A 17,407-nucleotide genomic window follows, 5' to 3' on the forward strand; every position below is an offset into this window, starting at 1 on the left:
AATGGATCAAAGACCTAAATATAAAATAAAAAACTATAAAGGTCACAGAAGAAAAAATAGGATCAATGCTAGAGGTCCTAATACACAGCATTAACAGGATACAAACCATAGCTAACAACACATAAACTCCAGATGATAAGCTAGATAACTGGGATCTTCTAAAAATTAAACACTTATGCTCATCAAAAGACTTCACCAAAAGAGTGAAAACAGAACCTACAAACTGGAAAAAAATTTTTGACTATGACAAATCCATCAAAGCTTTAATCTCTAAAATCTACACGAAAATCCAATATCTCTACAATAAAAAGACAAATAATCCAATTAAAAATGGGCAAAGGAAATGAACAGACACGTCATCAAAGAAGACATTCAAGAGGCTAACAGATACATGAGGAAATGCTCACGATCACTAACCATTAGAGAAATGCAAATCAAAACCATGATATGAGATACCATCTCACCCTGGCATTACTGGCATGAATAAAAAAACAGAAAATAATAAATGTTGGAGAGGCTATGTGGATATTGTAACTCTTATGCACTGCTGATGGGAATGCAAAATGGTACAACCATTTTAGAAAATGATATGGCACTTCCTTGGAAAGCTAGAAATAGAAATATCATATGTTCCAGCAATCCCAGTTCTAGGAATACATTCTAGAGAAATAAGAGCCATCGCATGAACAGACATATGCACACCCATGTTCATTGCAGCATTGTTCACAATAGCAAAAAGATGGAAACAACCTAGATGCCCATCAACAGATGAATGGATAAACAAGCTGTGGTACATACACATAATGGAGTACTATGCAACAATAAAGAACAATGATGAATCTGTGAAGTATCTCACAACGTGGATGAATCTGGAGGGCATTATGCTGAGTGAAAAAGTCAATCACAAAAGACAAATATTGTGTGAGATCACTACTATAAAAACTCATGAAAAGTTTACACACAAAAAGAAACAATCTTTGATGGTTACAAGAAAGGGGAGGAGTAGGAATGGAAAAAACATTAGACAATAGAAAAGCAGTAACTTCGGTGAAGGGTAGGACAGTACACAATACTGGGGAAGCCAGCACAACTTGTCCAAGGCAAGGTCATGGAAGCTCCATAGGCACATCCAAACTCCCTGAGGGACCAAATTGCTGAGCTTAGGGCTCTGGGGACCATGGTCTCAGGGAACATCTAGCTCAATTGGCCTAAAATAGTTTATAAAGAAAATGTTCTACATTCTACTTTGGTGAGTGGCATCTGGGGTCTTAAAAACTTGTGAACGGCCATCTAAGATACTCCACTAGTCTCACCCCGTTGGTAGGAAGGGAGAATGAAGAAAACTAAAAACACAACGGAAAGATTAGTCCAAAGGACTAACTAATGGACCACAACTACCACAGCCTCCACCAGACTGAGTCCAGCACAACTAGATGGTGCCCAGCTACCACCGCTGACTGCTCTGACAGGGATCACAATAGAGGGTCCTGGACAGAGCTGGAGAAAAATGTAAAACAAAATTCTAACTCACAAAAAAAGACCAGACTTACTGGCCTGATAGAGACTGGAGTAATCCCAAGAGTATGGCCCCTGGACACCTTTTTAGCTCAGTAATGAAGTCATGCCTGATGTTCACCTTTCAAACAAAGATTAGACAGGCCTATAAAACAAAATGAGTCTAAAGGGGCATACCAGCCCATGGGCAAGGACTAGATGGCAGGAGGGACAGGAAAGCTGGTAATAGGGAACCCAAAGTCAAGAAAGAAGAGTGTTGACATGTTGTAGGGTTGGTACCCAATGTCACAAAACAATATGTGTACTAAGTGTTTAATGAGAAGCTAGTTTGTTCTGTAAACCTTCATCTAAATAAAGTAAAATAATTTTTTAAAAAATTAGTTCAAGATAGTTCTCCCTACAGGTATAAACTTAGTACCAAAAAAATATATATGAATATTTGGAATTAATTTCTTGCTTCTGGCATGAAACAAAATATTAGATTCAATCTCCAATGAAATAAATAACTCGTGGTCTATCATGAAGACTTTTCCAAATATGATTACAAAAAATATCTTCTGTGTTTATTAGCCCATCAACTGCCACTAATTCTGTTGATATCCAATCATAGTCAACGCCACTATCTAAATTCATGGGAACCTGTTAATGTTAACAGTTTCCAGGAATTTCCATGTCTTTTAGATAAGTTCATTCAACAGATTGCTCCTAATGCAAGACACTGAGTTTGGGATATGAGTAAAGTGATAGAATCACCTATGATGAAACTATGTCCTTGACTATGTATGTCAACCATAACCATGGCAGTTACCAGTAGGTTTGTTCTAAGCCCAGCGCTCTGTCCTCGCCACTCACCCTTACCACGGCTCCCTCCCCTCGGCTCTATAATTCCTGTTAAATTTTCCCTAACCCTTTTGTGGATTTCTCCCTTACATTGTCCTTGGTATGCATTTTACCTGATTCCACCAGTATAAAAATAAAAAAATATTCTTAGTAAGAACTCTGGTCATACTTTAAAAATCTATCTATCCATCTATTCATCTATCTATCCATCCACATCTGATAGAAACACTGGAATAGAAAATTGGAATAGAAGATTTGGGAACTAAAATGTGATGTCATCTAACATAAATTCATCTTGTTGAGATCGTAACAGTAAATTCAATAATTAACAAAAAAATTTTACAAGGTAAATCATATCCATTATGTTAGGAAAAAGTCTAAAGAGAAATCTATATAAGTTCTTATTTCATCTTGTCCTTTTTTTCTTTCTAGGAGAATGTATTTTTATAATGCTTTCTTATTTTAATAAAACACTACAGAGTCTGACTTCTGATTGTTATCTCCAACATGCAGGCAAAACCTTATAATAAAAATACCATAAGCAGTAATTCATTCTTTATGGCTTTATTTAATTTCAGAATTTCAACTACTGATATGCTGTCCCAGAGCTATTATTACTTGGGCACATTTAATGTTTCCTTGGTTTTCAGAGGGATATTAATATTGTATCAGTGATGAGAGCAAGTGCTCTCATTGATTTACACAGTAAAAGTGAACACTGAAGGCTCGATTCCCAATCAGTCGTGAAGCTACCTCTTAATTATCTGGGGATTTACTGCGCCCTTTAACCATCACTGTTAATTAACACTTATACTAGAGACAGAGAAAGAAAGGTGAAAATTGGAGCAGATAAGATGGACTTTAAGTACTGTGACAAGTCTATGATTTGCTTTTTGTCAGCAGCCCTAATAAAAGGATTTTATGAGAAAGTATGACCCATCTGTTCATTTAGTGAACAACTATTTATTGAGTACCTAATGTATTCCAGGCATTGTTCACAGCCGTGAACAATGAAAATCCTTCCATTCATGAAGCTTAGGTCCTAGTGAAGGAGACTGCACATGGATTAGTATATAATGAATCAGATGGTGATGCACATTTTGGAAAAAATTAAGTAGGGTAAGGGAACAGGGATGCCGGGTGGGGAGGAGGAATCCTTTTTTATTTTTTTTTAGGGTGATAAAAAAAATGCTTCTTTGACAAGGTGACACTTGAACATAAATTTGAATAAAATGAGGGCAGAGGCCATTGAATATTCTGGGGAAGACTGTTCTAAAAAGAGGAAATACGACTAATATGAGGTAGTCCACCTATCAGTTGGTGGGCTTCTTTGTCTGAGATCCAAAAGCTGTTGGCAAGTAACTCAGGTAACTTGGAATTATGATTGATTAAGAACCAACCAAACAAAACCAGTTGTCACTGACTTGGTTCTGACTCATAGTGACCCTTAGGACAGAGTAGAACGGCCCCATAGGGTTTCCAAGGAGCAGCTGGTGAATTCATCTGGCAACCTTTTGGTTAGCAGCCTAGGTCTTAACCACTGCGCTACCAGGGCTCCTTAGGAAGAGCAAACAATTTCTTCTTCAAAGTTGAGGTGCTCATCTGAATCAACGGCATCCTTTCTCTCTGAAAAATGTCCCTTTCTATATCAAGAGAAATGGGAGAATTTAGAGAGATGAAGATCAGGATTTAGCTATTATACTATGCTAATAAAACTCTTGTAAAATGATCTTGCTTTTCCCATTCCTTGGTTTCATCATCTAAATCATGGTCCTTTAACCTTGGCCCTGTTTAGGGCTTCCTAATTCTTTGATGTGGGGGGCTGTCCTGTGCCAGTAGCATCTCCCATTTTTGACAATCAAAAATGTCTCCAGACATTGCCAAATGTCTCCTGGGCGGGGGAAATCACTCAGGTTGAGAACTATTGCTCTAAATAAAAATGGAGATGACCTCACAGAGCTTGCCTTTTCTCATTATTAGTCCAAAAACTCAGGTGAGTGAGGGAGGCATGTGCATGCAGCATAGTTTCAGCATGTTTTAAGCAATTCCCAGTGATAAATATCACAAACTAAATTCTCTGGTATCATTTTACCTGAAAGCATTAAAGCAAATATTACTTCAAGCCACCTACACATTGTAAAATAGCCTAAATATTTTCAGTGATAAACAATAGGTTTTGTTCCTGCCAGTCTAATAGTTTTCTCAGTTCTAAAAGGAATTTGAAACTGACATCTTCCCATGAGAAAGTCATACCCAGAAAACATACACAAAAACCACTCTTCTCAGTTTCACATCTCTGATTATTTCAGATGTGAATTCGTGTCTTAGTCATTTAGCGCTGCTATAACAGAAATACCACAAGTGGATGGTTTTAACAAAGAGAAATTTATTCTCACAGTCTAGTAGGCTAGAAGTCCAAATTCAGGGCATCAGCTCTAGGGGAATGCTTTCTCTCTCTGTCAGCTCTGGAGGAAGGTCCTTGTCATCAATCTTTCCCTGGACTAGGAGCTTCTCTGTGCAGGAACCCTGGGTCCAAAGAATGCGCTCTGCTCCTGGTGCTGATTTCTTGGTGGTATGAGGTCCCCCTATCTCTCTGCTCACTTCTCTCAAAAGAGATTAGCTTAAAACACAATCTAATCCTATAGATCTTGTCAACATAACTGCCGTTAGTCCCATCTCATCAACATCATAGAAATAGAATTTACCACACATAGGGAAATCACATCAGATGACAGAATGGTGGACAATTATACATTGCTGGGAATCGTGACCTAGCCAAATTGACAGATATTTTGGGGGGGACACAATTCAATCCATGACAACTTCCCATCAAGATTCACCTCTCTCCTCTAACCATCACCCATCCCACAGATTTTTCAAATTGATGGTATATGATTCCAACCCTTTCAATCACATCTGCACCCACTTTTTAACATCCTTTATCCTCTGTTACCTAACACTCCTATGGCCCCTAGGTGATGCAAATGGTTAAGCTCTAGGCTATTAGCCCAAAATTTGGAAATTTACTCAGAGGAACCTCAGAAGAAAGTCCTGGAGATCCACTTCTGAAAAACTAGCCTTTGGAAACCCCGTGGAGCACGGCTCTACTCTGACACGTATGTAATCACCATGAGGCAGAACTGACTCGGCAGTGACTGGTCAGCTGGTTACAGCGTATAACCCTGATACCAGTAGTCCCCTCGTGAATCTCTACCTTGTCTCAGATTTTGCCCCACTGGAATAACTTGGCACTTCTTTAAGTCTCCCCTCGCCCCCCCACCCCACCCCGCCCGCCCCAAAGAATCCACTCACACAGATTCGTTGGTGGCAGTGGAGACTTTCCTGAAGATTTCACCTGAGGCAGAGGAGACAACCTAAAGACCCCCTTGGACACTCTGCTTTCTCGAAATCCTCTTAGAGCTCTCTCCTCTCTCCCTGCTCCCCTCTGACTTATCTCCTCTCTTAGTAGACAGTGTTGATCTTCAACGCCCCAGCGCCTCCCTCAGCCTCATAGTGGCCCTTGTACAGCAGGGGCTGGCAAACTACCGTCCTTGAGCCAGATCAGCCAGCAGCTTGTTTCTTTACAACCCACAGCTAAGAACGGATTTTACATTTTTTAATAATTAAAAAAAAGGAAGAATATTTCACGACGTGAAAATTACATGAAATTCAGATTTCAGTGCCCATAAATAAAGTTTTGCTCATATGTTTATGGTGCTATGGCTGCTTTCCTACAGCAACGGCAGAGTTGAGAGGTTGAAATGGAGGCTGCATAGCCCACGAAGCTTAAAATATGTATTATCTGCTCTTTTCAGAAAAAGTTTGCCAACTCCTGGCCTAGAGTAATAGTCCCCACCCCATAGGACTTATCGAAGTACTTCTTACAAACACAAACAGCGCACCCAGGAATTCAGGGTGGCATAACATATATTTCAGAGTGGCTGTCGTTGTGCTCCTTGTCACTGTGTGTATAGGGTGTACATGTAGACAGGTACTGTCAGCCACTAGACTGAGCACAAGCTCAAAACAGGGACCAAAGGGCACTTCCCTTGCTTCCCCACCCTCCCACTCATTGCCACAGCGTCAATTCCAACTCACAGCAACCCTACAAGTCACAACTGCCCCATAGGGTTTCCAAGGCTGTAAATCTTTATGGAAGCGGACTGCCACATCCTTCTCCCGTGGAACAGCTGATGGGTTCAAACTGCCCACCTTTCATTTAGCAGCTGAGTGCTTAACCACTGTGTCACCAGGGGCTCCACCCACCTCCAACAGAACCCCATAAATACTAGGTCCACTGAGCCTAATCATCTGAAAAACAGCTGACTTTCTTGACACATTAAATTTTGTTGTTCATTAAGTTCACTTATTAAAACTGAATAAAACATTTTTTCCTTAGATTTAATTCACTTTCAAATAATCTCTATGAAGAAGTTGAAAACAATAAAAAATGGACTGAAAACCAGTTCATCAAATATGCAAAAGACCAGCTCACCCATATAAATCAGTGTCTGAAGCTTCTGCAGGAGAAACTGGTAAGGAGTTTTGTTACTTCACTAAGTTAACAGCTGCATGGTCACTGGATAGTTTCTAGGGCTGAGGCAACAAAGTACCACAACCTGTGTGGCTTAAAACAATAAAAACTTATTGTCTCACAGTTCTGGAGTCTAGAAGTCCATATTTAGGGTATCAGTAGGGCCATGCTCCCTCCAAAGGATCTAAGGAAAACACTTCCTTGTCTCTCTCAGTTTCTGGTAGCTCCAGGTGTTCCTGGCTCATGGCAGCATCATTCCAATCTCTGCCTCCTCTTCACAGGATGGTCTTCCCTCTGTGCCTCTTCTCTTTTTTATAAAGATACCAGTCATAAAGAGGTTAGGGCCTACCCTAAGGACCTCATCTCAGATGAATTAATTACACCCGCAATGACCCTTTTTCCAAATATGATGACATTCATAGGGACAAGGGTTGGGACTTCAATATATCTTTTGGGGGGACACAATTCATCCTGTAAGTGTCATTGTCTGGATGGTAGTAATGTGTAAAGGTCTCGAAGCTCACACTTCAACACTTAGAGTAACCTTCACTGCCTTTTTAGTGACTTGTGTTTTGTTTTGTTTTTAAGCAGTAAGGCAATAATGCAAAGAGCACCAGAGAGAAGTCTTGGCTTCTGGTCTCTGTTACTTCCTGACTCTGCGAACCCACATTTCTCAGATGTGCTCTGCCTGTACCAGAATATTCTGAAGAGATTTTTTAAAAATACAAATTCCTGGTCCTACCGCAGGCCTAGGGAATCATCAGACTATGTGGGGTCTCCCTGGGGATCTGTGATTTTAGACAAGCTCCCCAAGTACTCTTGGGCACAATAAAGCTTGAAAACCTTTGCTTTAGACAAGCTGTTGATCCTTTCCAACTGGAGCTCAGCTAGTAGATCAGATCTTGTAGAGAACCCCTGTGCTCGGGGTGAGGCCACCAGGATATATGAGAAGACTGCTTCCAGGCTCCCTTCTGACATTTCTACCAGCACAGCCCTCCAGGCTGCTGGGACCCATTGGAGGAGGGGGTGCGGCACAGGCCACCAGTGTGAACAGTGGGGGCAGCCCTGCTGGTGATTCAAATACAATGTTTCCAGAACCTCAGAAGAGGGGATTTAGGCAGCCCATTAAGGAACACCCTCAACCTCCACCTGAGTTTGTAAACAAGTCATAGAGGCAGGAGTTAGAGAGAGGGAGATAACATACCAGCTTTGTCGTTGATCAGGCTATTGAGGTCTGTCCTGTTACATCTGTGATCATGTGGGCCTGCTCGTTCTTCGCCCCTGGAGTAGGCAGACTCACTGAACCTGGCAGCACCAGGTGACCATGGGGCCACCCTGCAGGCAGAGTCCCTACCACGAGGCAGAGACCAGAACCCACCGCCCACTCAAGAGGCAGACAGGGCCAGAGAGGAGGCTCAAAGGGGACAAGCCAGTAGCCCCCGGGGTTCTTGCTCACATTTCTCTGTTGGGGAGTGGTGAGAAAACTTAATTTGCACTAGGCTGCAGCTCCTACTCTGGCTGCACGTTAGAATCATCTGGACTCCATTGTGGTGGTGGTAGTGTTAGCTGCCATCAATTGGCTCCACCCGCAACTCAGAGCAACCCCATGCCTAACAAAGCCAAAGCTGCCTGCTGCCTCACCTTCCCCATGATCGGTTGTAGATTGGACCATTGTGTTCCAAAGGGTTTTTACTGGCTGAATTTTGGAAGTATATCACCAGGCCTTTCTTCCTAGTCCTTCTTAGTCTGGGAGCTCCACTGAATGCTGTTCAGCATCATAGCAACACAAGCCTCCACTGACAGATGGGTAGTGGCTGCACGTTAGGTGCACTGGCTGGGAATTGAACCTGGGTCTCTGGCATGGAAGGCAGAGTTCTACCACTGAACCACCAATGCCTCAATGGGCTCCACTGTAGAGCAATTAAATCAATTTCTGGGGATGGGGCAGAGACCAGGTGATTCTAATGGATGGTGGGGTTGTGGAGAATCACTGGTCTACCAAAGTCTGTCCATATGGAAATACAAAGATCAAGGGAATAAGAACTTCTAACACTCACAAACATGTCCAGGAACACAGTTAAGGTGCTATCTAAAACCCCTTCCTTTGCTACACTTCTTTAACACAAGATTAAAATTCCAAACCCTCAAGGCATTTCAGGAAGGCCGCATGTGTGTCTTTTTTTTTAGGGAACAGCCCTAAAGAATTCCTACAGCCCCTGTAGAATTCCAGAACTATAAATGAACATGGTCAAACAAAGGGATTAACTCTAACACTTGGGAACACAGTTTGAGATACAAAAAAACGTGGTTTGAATTTTCGTGTTTAACATGCAAAAATGAATTTGTTAAAAATATTTTCTTTAAGCTGAAATACAGATCCACATAATTTTTCTTTTCTGCAGAGTTTTATCACGTGATATCTCTTACAGGAAAAGTCCGAAAATAAAATGGAAGAAAAATTGCTGCAGCTTTCAAGAAAATTAGAGAATTTCATTAACACACAGAAACAGGAATCAGAAGACAACAAAATAAAGCAGGTAGAAAATAAAGTGTCCAGAAAGATGAGCCAACTGGAAAAGCAGATCTGGGGTGAATTAGAGAAAATGCAGGCTGAATATCAAACAGGTGAGCGAGGGGCTATCGTTTATTAAGTAAAGAAAATCAGTTCTTTCCCACCCAGAGTTTTCTACTTTCAGCTAATGGCCAGGGATCAATCTCATCATTAGTGACATCGTGATGTATTTGATTAAACTTTCTGAAATATTGTACAAAATGTCAGCATACTACTGGAAGGTAAGTAAATAAATTAACTTCCTTCGCACTTGGCAGTGTCACGAGACGGCCAAATCTTTGTTTTTTGTTTTTTTTTTAACTCTCTAAGGTCATAGAATCAGAACTTTAAGACTTGGAAAAGTCCTTGAATATCACCAAGACCTGATTTGTGGGTTTATCAGGAAAATAGGAGCTTAAATCAAATGACCCTCTCACTGAACTGCAGATAATGAGACTGGACAGATGTCAGACTAGAGACCTGACCTTTAAAAGTGAGAGAGATGAATTAGCAAAGTCCAGTATAATGGCTGCTTTTCTTCTTGAGAGGCTAATGGCAGCAGTGTCAAGCTGAGCTAATATCAAAGAGGATTAATTTGAAAGGCTCATCTAATTTGTAAAAAGGGAAGGGTTTGGGTTAGGGCTGTGAAGCAGCCATCTGCCTGGAGTCACAATTCTGAGAGAATTACCAGGAATTAGAAGGATTCCTTTATTAGAGAAAGCCCCAAGTCATTTTGTCTTCTAAATCTCAGAAAAATTTATTTGTAAATTCTACCAAGTTTTAGCCCCGCATAAAGATGACTTGTGAAGAGGTGGTTTCATTGGCCAGATGTTCCTGGCATATAAGTAGAATTCACTGCCTAGAAACCTGACATTCACCATGGCTCCCAACCATCACCATCAAATGAAAATAACGATTTTTCTAGCCAGGAATTATGTTTAGGAATTATGTTCCAATCTTAACTGGCTCTTCTTTTAGGGTCCTGCTTTTAGCTTAACTAACAGAAGTTTAATTTGACTCATTCCATGAGGACAACCCCGGGATGAGCTGAAGAGGAATTTAAAATCTACAAGTTTCTGCATTTTACTAAGTGGAAGTTCTGGAAAAGGGGGACTCCAAATTAATGGTTTGCTCCTTCATGCTTTCAATAAGAATGTGTTGGGAAATGACCCAAGGAGAGGCCCCTTGAATGAGAAATGGGCTGTAGCCTAAGGAGCTCGAGGTCTGGTAATTCTGGGGTCTGAGTGACTGTAAATATCATAAGAGAGACACAAAGTGCTGGGGGAAGAAGGGACCGGTAGGGGGCCATTCTTTAGGTCCCTCAAACATCTTACTTTTGGAGAAGTTTCAAATTCTTATCGTGGTCTTTACCTTCAATTTGGTAACAAGAATTAAAAAAGTGATCACTCAATATCTTGTCAAAGTATACAAAAATAAGAAAATATTTTAAATTTCTTTCTCGAAATATAGAATTATTTCATTTTGCAATATATTTGGAGGAGGGATAAGGAGAATTCAATTAAATTTTCACAATGAAACCAGATACAAAATGAAGTACTTTTGCTAATGCACCTTTATAACATACAAGAAAAGGGATTATTGTACATTTTTAGACTTGTCTTGACGGAATTCACCATGCTTTGAATTAAACGATGATTAGTTGTGACAGGACGGCTAATTAGCAACTCTTCCAATGCATTAAGTATACCTGTTCTCATACCAGGTTTTAAATCCATTCATGACTCTCTCAGCTCCCTTCAACAAATACAGAAAACAAAGATGCAATTACAGAAATATAAAGTCCAGAAAGATATAAAGAAGTTGCAGCGCAAGATAGTGGAACTCCAAGAAGTATAAACATTTCCAGTCATCTTCTTTGTCACCAGCCAATGGAGTGGGTGGGTGTGAAGCTGGGGATAAGAAAGTTGTTATCTCTGGATGGTAGCTGCTTCTAACATCTCTGTATTTCTAACCACTTTTTAAGGAAATAAATGTATCAAAAACCCAAGAAAGCAAAGAAGCTCTATGATGTCTTCACTCATTTATTAATGAAAAAATTAAGGAATTTCTTCACGTACATGCCAATTTATGTTCTTATTTGCCTAGATCAGAAAAATGCACATAAAAGAAAACCAGGTGTAAGACGTTAAAGAAAGGTATTAACTGCAGCAAATTGGAGACTTTATTGTTCTCAGGTGCCCTCAAGTCGGTTCTGCGACTTTTACGCAACAGAACAAAACACTGCCTGATCCTGTGCCATACTCACAATTGCTGCTGTTTGAGCTCACTGTTGCAGCCACTGTGTCAGTCCATCTCGTTGAGGGTCTTCCTCTTTTTCACTGACCCTCTACTTTACCAAGCATGATGTCCTTCTCCAGGGACTAATCCTTCCTGATAACATGTCCAAAGTATGTGAGACAAAGTCTCACCATCCCTGCTTCTAGGGAGCATTCTGACGGTACTTATTACAAGTCAGATTTGTTCATTCTTTTGTCAGTCCATGGTGTGTATTAGATATTCTTTGCCAACACCATAATGCAAAGGCATCAATTCTTCTTTGGTCTTCCTTATTCACTGTCCAGCTTTCACATGTATATGAGGCTTCAGTCAGGTGCACCTTAGTCCTCAAAGTGACATCTTTTCTTTTTAACACTTTAAAGAGGTCTTTTGCAGCAGGTTTGCCCAATGCAATGCATCTTTTGGTTTCTTGACTGCTGCTTCCGTGGGTATTGATCATAGATCCAAGTAAAATGACATCCTTGGCAACTTCAATACTGTCTCCATTTTTCACGACGTAGCTTATTGTTCCCCTTGTGAGGACTTTTTTTTTCTTCATGTTGAGGTGTAATTAGTACAGAAGACTGTAGTCCTGTAGTCTTTGATCTTCAACAGTAAGTCTTCAAGTCCTCTTCACTATGAGCAAGCAAGGTTGTGTCACCATCATATCACAGGCTGTTAATGAGTTTTCCGCCAATCCCGCTGCTGTGTTTTTCTTCATATAGTCCCATTTCTTGAATTATTTGCTCAACATAAAGATTGAATAGGTATGACGAATATGGTGCAAAGTATGATGCACATCTTTCCTGACTTTAAACCATGAAGTATCCCCTTTTCTGTTCGAACAACCGTCTCTTGGTCTATGTGCAGGTTCCTCATGAGCACAGTTAAGTGTTCTGTAATTCCCATTCTTCACGATGTTATCCATAAGTTGTTATGATCCAGTCAGTCGAATGCCTTTGCATCGTTAATAAAATACAGGCAAACATCTTTCTGGTATTCTCTGCTCTCAGCCAAGATCCATCTGACATAAGCAATGATAGCCCTCATTCCATGTCCTCTTCTGAATCTGGCTTGAATTTCTGGCAGTTCCCTGTTGATGTACTGCCACAACCATTTTTTAATTATCTTCAGCAAAATTTTACTTGCATGCGTGCTTGCTTCGGCAGCACATATACTAAAATTGGAACCATATAGAGAAGATTTAGCATGGCCCCTGCACAAGGATGACATGCAAATTCGTGAAGTTTTTGTAAACTTTCACTTAAAGCACAATAAAATTAAAAAAAAAAAAAATTACCTCCATGTGATATTAATGATATCGTTCGATAAAGGATCACCTTTCCTTGAAATGGGCACAAATATGGATCTCTTCCAGTCGGCTGGCCATGTAGCTGTCTTCCAATTTTCTTGGCATAGACAAGTAAGTGCTTCCAGCATTGCATCCATTTGTTGAAACATATCATTCGGTATTCTATCAGTTCCTGGAGCCTTGTTTTTCACCAATGCCTTCAATGCAGCTTGGACTTCTTCCCTCAATAACATCAGTTATTAATCATTTGCTACTTCCCGAAATGGTTGAACATCGACCAATTCTTTTTGGTACAGTGACTGTGTATACCTTCTATCTTCTTTTGATGTTTCCTGTGCCTTTCAATATTTTGCCATAGAATCCTTCAATATTGCAACTCAAGGCTTGAATTTTTTCATCAATTCTTTTGGCTTGAGAAATGCCAAGCATGTTCTTCCCTTTTGGTTTTCTAACTCCAGGTCTTTGCACATTTCATTACGATACTTTGTCTTCTCAAGCAACCCTTTGACATCTTCTGTTTAGCTTCTGCTTCATCATTTATTCCATTTTCTTTAGTTACTCTATGTTCAAGAGCAAGTTTCAGGGTCTCTTCTGACATCCATTTTGGTCTTTTCTTTCTTTCCTGTTTCTTTTTAATAACCTCTTGTTCTCTTCATGTATGATGTCCTTGATGTCATCCCACGACTCATTTGGTCTTTGGTCATTAGTGTTCAATGCATCAAATCTATTCTTGAGATGGTCTCTAAATTCAGGTGGGATATATTCAAGGTCGTGTTTGGCTCTCATGAACTTGTTTTAATTTTCTTCGGCTTCAGCTTGAATTTGCCCGTGAGTAATTGATGGTCTGTTCAGCAATCGGCCCCTGGCCTTGTTCTCACTGATGAGATTGAGTTTCTCCATCCTCTCTTTCCACAGATGCAGTCGATTTAATTCCTGTGTATTCTACCTGGTAAGGTTCTTCTGTATAGTCACCATTGATATTGTTGAAAAAAAGTATTTGGAATGAATAAGCACTGACCTTGCAAAATTCTATCATGTGATCTCTGGTGTCGTTTCTATCACCAAGGCCATATTTTCCAATTACCGATCTTTTGTCTTTGTTTCCAACTTTTGTATTCCAATCATTAGTAATTACCAGTGCATCTTAATTGTGTGTTTGATCACTTCAGACTGTAGAAGTTGGTAAAAATCTTCAATTTTTTCATCTTTGGCCTTAGTGGTTGATGCATAATTTTGAATAATAGTTGTATTAACTGGTCTTCCTTGTAGGCATATGGATATTATCCTATCACCAACAGCATTGTACTTCAGGATAGATCCCGAAACGTTCTTTTTGATATGAATGCTATGCCATTCCTCTTCAATTTGTCATTCCCAGCATAGTAGACCATATGATTGTCCAATTCAAAATGGCCAATACCAGTCCATTTCAGCTCAGTAATGTCTAGGATATCCATCTTTGTGTATTCCATTTCGTTTTTGACTACATCCAATTTTCCTAGATTCCTACTTTGTACGTTCCATGTTCTGATTATTAATGGATGTTTGCAGCTGTTTCTTCTCATTTTGAGCCATGTCACATCAAAAAATGAAGGTCCCAAAAACTTTACTCCATCCACTTCATTAAGGCCTTCTCTATTTTGAGGAGGCAGCTCTACCCCAGTAATATTTTGAGTGTGTTCCCACCTGAGGGGCTTATCTTTTGGCACTATATCAGACAATGTTCTGCTGCTATTCATAAATTTTTCACTGGCTAATTCTTTTCAGAAGTAGACTGCCAGGTCCTTCTTCCTAGTGTGTCTTAGCCTGGTAGTTCTGCTGAAGCCTGTCCTCCACGGGTGACCCTGCTAGTATCTGAAATACAGTGGCATAGTTTCCATTATCATAGCAAAATCCAAACCACCACAGTATGATAAACTGACAGACAAGTGGTGAGGAGAAGACTTTCACTTCCAAAGAGAACAATCACTATGCAATTACAGTTCATCATTAACATGTATATAGTCCATTATTGACCAGAAATTCTACTTTTTAAAGATTAAAAAAATCTGAGTTTTTTAACATAAATCTCCATGTTTTCAAGCATCAGCAACTAGTCGTTTAAAGTCAGTGGGCTGTCAATTTCCAGTCTCTGACCTAGAGGTTTTAGTTTTCTAACAATCCCATTGTTTATACCTGTTGCCACTGAGTCAATTCTGACGCATAGCGATACTTTAGGACAGAGTAGAACTGCCCCATAGAGTTTCCAAGTAGCAGCTGGTAGATTCAAACTGCCAACACTTTGGTCAGCATCTGAGCTCTTAAACAGTGTGCCACCAAAGCTACCCAATGTTTATAGCAACTCTAATTTATGTGTATTAAAATATAATTTCATCGTGCTCAATATTATCAAAATGTATGAGCAAGGAAAAGCTAACCCATGCAGAATAAGGCAATGGCTTTCATAGAAAACATCCAACATAATTTTATGTAGGTACTAAATTCAAAAGTACTTCAGAAACACTATTAATTTCCTATAATATTAAAATATGTCTAACTCTTCTAGATAAAAGCGAAAATAATTAAGAGTAGATCCTGGTATTGGGCGGGAAAACCATGATAGAAAAACAAAAATGAAAAACCATTAATGACATGGATTAGATGCTAAAATAGGATTAACTCCTAATGGCAGATTTTTCTATAAGCCTGGCAAGGGGACCTGGGCTCCTTCCTTGGCTTGGGTAACTAAAGACCAAAGTTACCTTCCAAAAAGATTTTTGACTAATTCCCACCACTCTAAATTTTTTAACTTTACGAAACATCTCAATTTATTGTTGTTAATAATCTACATGTACTGTCAAGCCTATAAATGAAAGGATTTTCATTTAAGAGCTTAAAATGCAATAGTAAGTGTCCTTTGAAATCGAATGTCATGCTAGAACAAAGGTTAATATCCCAAGTAATCAAACAACTCTTAGAAGTCAATATGAAAATAATAATATATCCAATGGTTTTCAAACATAGGCAAAGGCTAGATAGCTAAGAACAGACAAGTCATAGGAGAACACAATAATCAATAATGTGGTCACTGATTGCATTTCTTAAATCAACCTTAACTGATTTTGTTAAACTCTCACCATAAGAAAATGGACCCTGTGTAGTTCTTTAGGTCTAACGGCTCTGGATTTAAATCCAGTCCCACCAATCACTAACTGTGTGACTTTGGATATGTTCTTTAACTTCTTTCAGTCTCAGTTTCCTTATCTTAAAATGCGGATAACAATAGCTCACTTGTAGGCTGTTGGAAGAATGGTTGTTGCTGTCGAGTAAATTCTGGCTCATGGTGACCCCATGCGTACAGAGCAGAATTGTTCCATAAGGTTTTCAGTAACTATGACCTTTTGGAAGCAGATCGCTGGGCATGTCTTTCAAAGCGCCTCTGGGTGTGCTCAAACCGCCAACCCTTTGGCTAGTCGTGGAACTCAACCATTTTTGCCACTCAGAGACTTTGTTGGAAAAATAAGTAGCATTTATTGAGCTATTGCCAGGTATCTAAGACTACCCTAAACACTCTACACGGATTAACTTCTTTAATCCTCAAAACAGATGTCTATTTCTGAGGCACAGAGAGGTTAAGTAACTTATCCAAGGTCACACTGCTAATAAGAGGTGGAGCCAGAATTTGAATCTGGTAGTTCAGAGAATTTGCTCTTAAACATTATGGAATGCTGTTTCTCTAAATATATGCAGACTATCTAGTGCAGTGTCTGATCCACAGTAGGTACCGTACTTGATAAATCATAGTAATTAATGATAAAGAGAACTTTCAGATTTTATGGGGAAAGAAAGACAAGTTTCGTGGTACTCTTTCATCCAAATGTGATTCAGTTCAGTATCTAGAAACACTTGAGTTAAAAAATGCCCCTGTACTACATATGGGAAGAAATACTCTGGCTTTCAATAATTTTAGCAATAGTCAAAGCAGAAGGAAATGCAAAATATAGATTTCTCCTGGTACAGAACGGCAGCCGGGAACTACAGTATTCCTCTACGTTGAAAGCACTTCTTTCTATTGTCTCTGGGGAGGGAGGCTAATGGCTGAAGAAGCATTATGGACATTGATGCCAATGTCCAATTAAGCATATTTCCTCCATAAGTCCTGGCCAGTGAAGCAAACCAAACAGCCTTTACTCCAAGTAGAAGCCATTAGTATTCTACTTGACGATGCTTCTCCAAAAAGGTAATGCATTATATTCACACGAGAAATATTCAAGGATGAACAAGTGGGGGAGCCCATATGGAGGCATGAGGAATGTGCTGGACAAATTCCACTCTTACCACCCCAAAGCAACTCCTATAACAAGGAATCTAGTCTCTATGCCTAAATTCTGTCACTCAG

General features: G+C 39.8%; 1 protein-coding gene and 1 non-coding gene across 2 annotated transcripts in view; both read left to right on the top strand.

The window, feature by feature from the left end:
• FAM81B (family with sequence similarity 81 member B) overlaps positions 1-11,443 on the top strand; it is a 122,147-nt gene extending 110,704 nt beyond the window's left edge. Inside the window, exons 8-10 of the mRNA XM_049868031.1 lie at positions 6,755-6,890; positions 9,319-9,514; positions 11,164-11,443. Coding sequence (XP_049723988.1) covers positions 6,755-6,890; positions 9,319-9,514; positions 11,164-11,297 — 466 coding nt within the window. The 3' untranslated portion in view covers positions 11,298-11,443. The remainder of the gene's footprint in view (positions 1-6,754; positions 6,891-9,318; positions 9,515-11,163) is intronic.
• A 1,427-nt stretch (positions 11,444-12,870) lies between these two features.
• On the top strand, positions 12,871-12,978 carry LOC126070779 (U6 spliceosomal RNA). Its single transcript, XR_007516299.1, has one exon. It is a non-coding gene; the product is annotated as a U6 spliceosomal RNA (small nuclear RNA).
• Positions 12,979-17,407: the final 4,429 nt, after the last annotated feature.

Source organism: Elephas maximus, chromosome 2 (genome assembly GCF_024166365.1).
Source record: "Elephas maximus indicus isolate mEleMax1 chromosome 2, mEleMax1 primary haplotype, whole genome shotgun sequence".
Lineage (NCBI taxonomy): Eukaryota > Metazoa > Chordata > Mammalia > Proboscidea > Elephantidae > Elephas > Elephas maximus.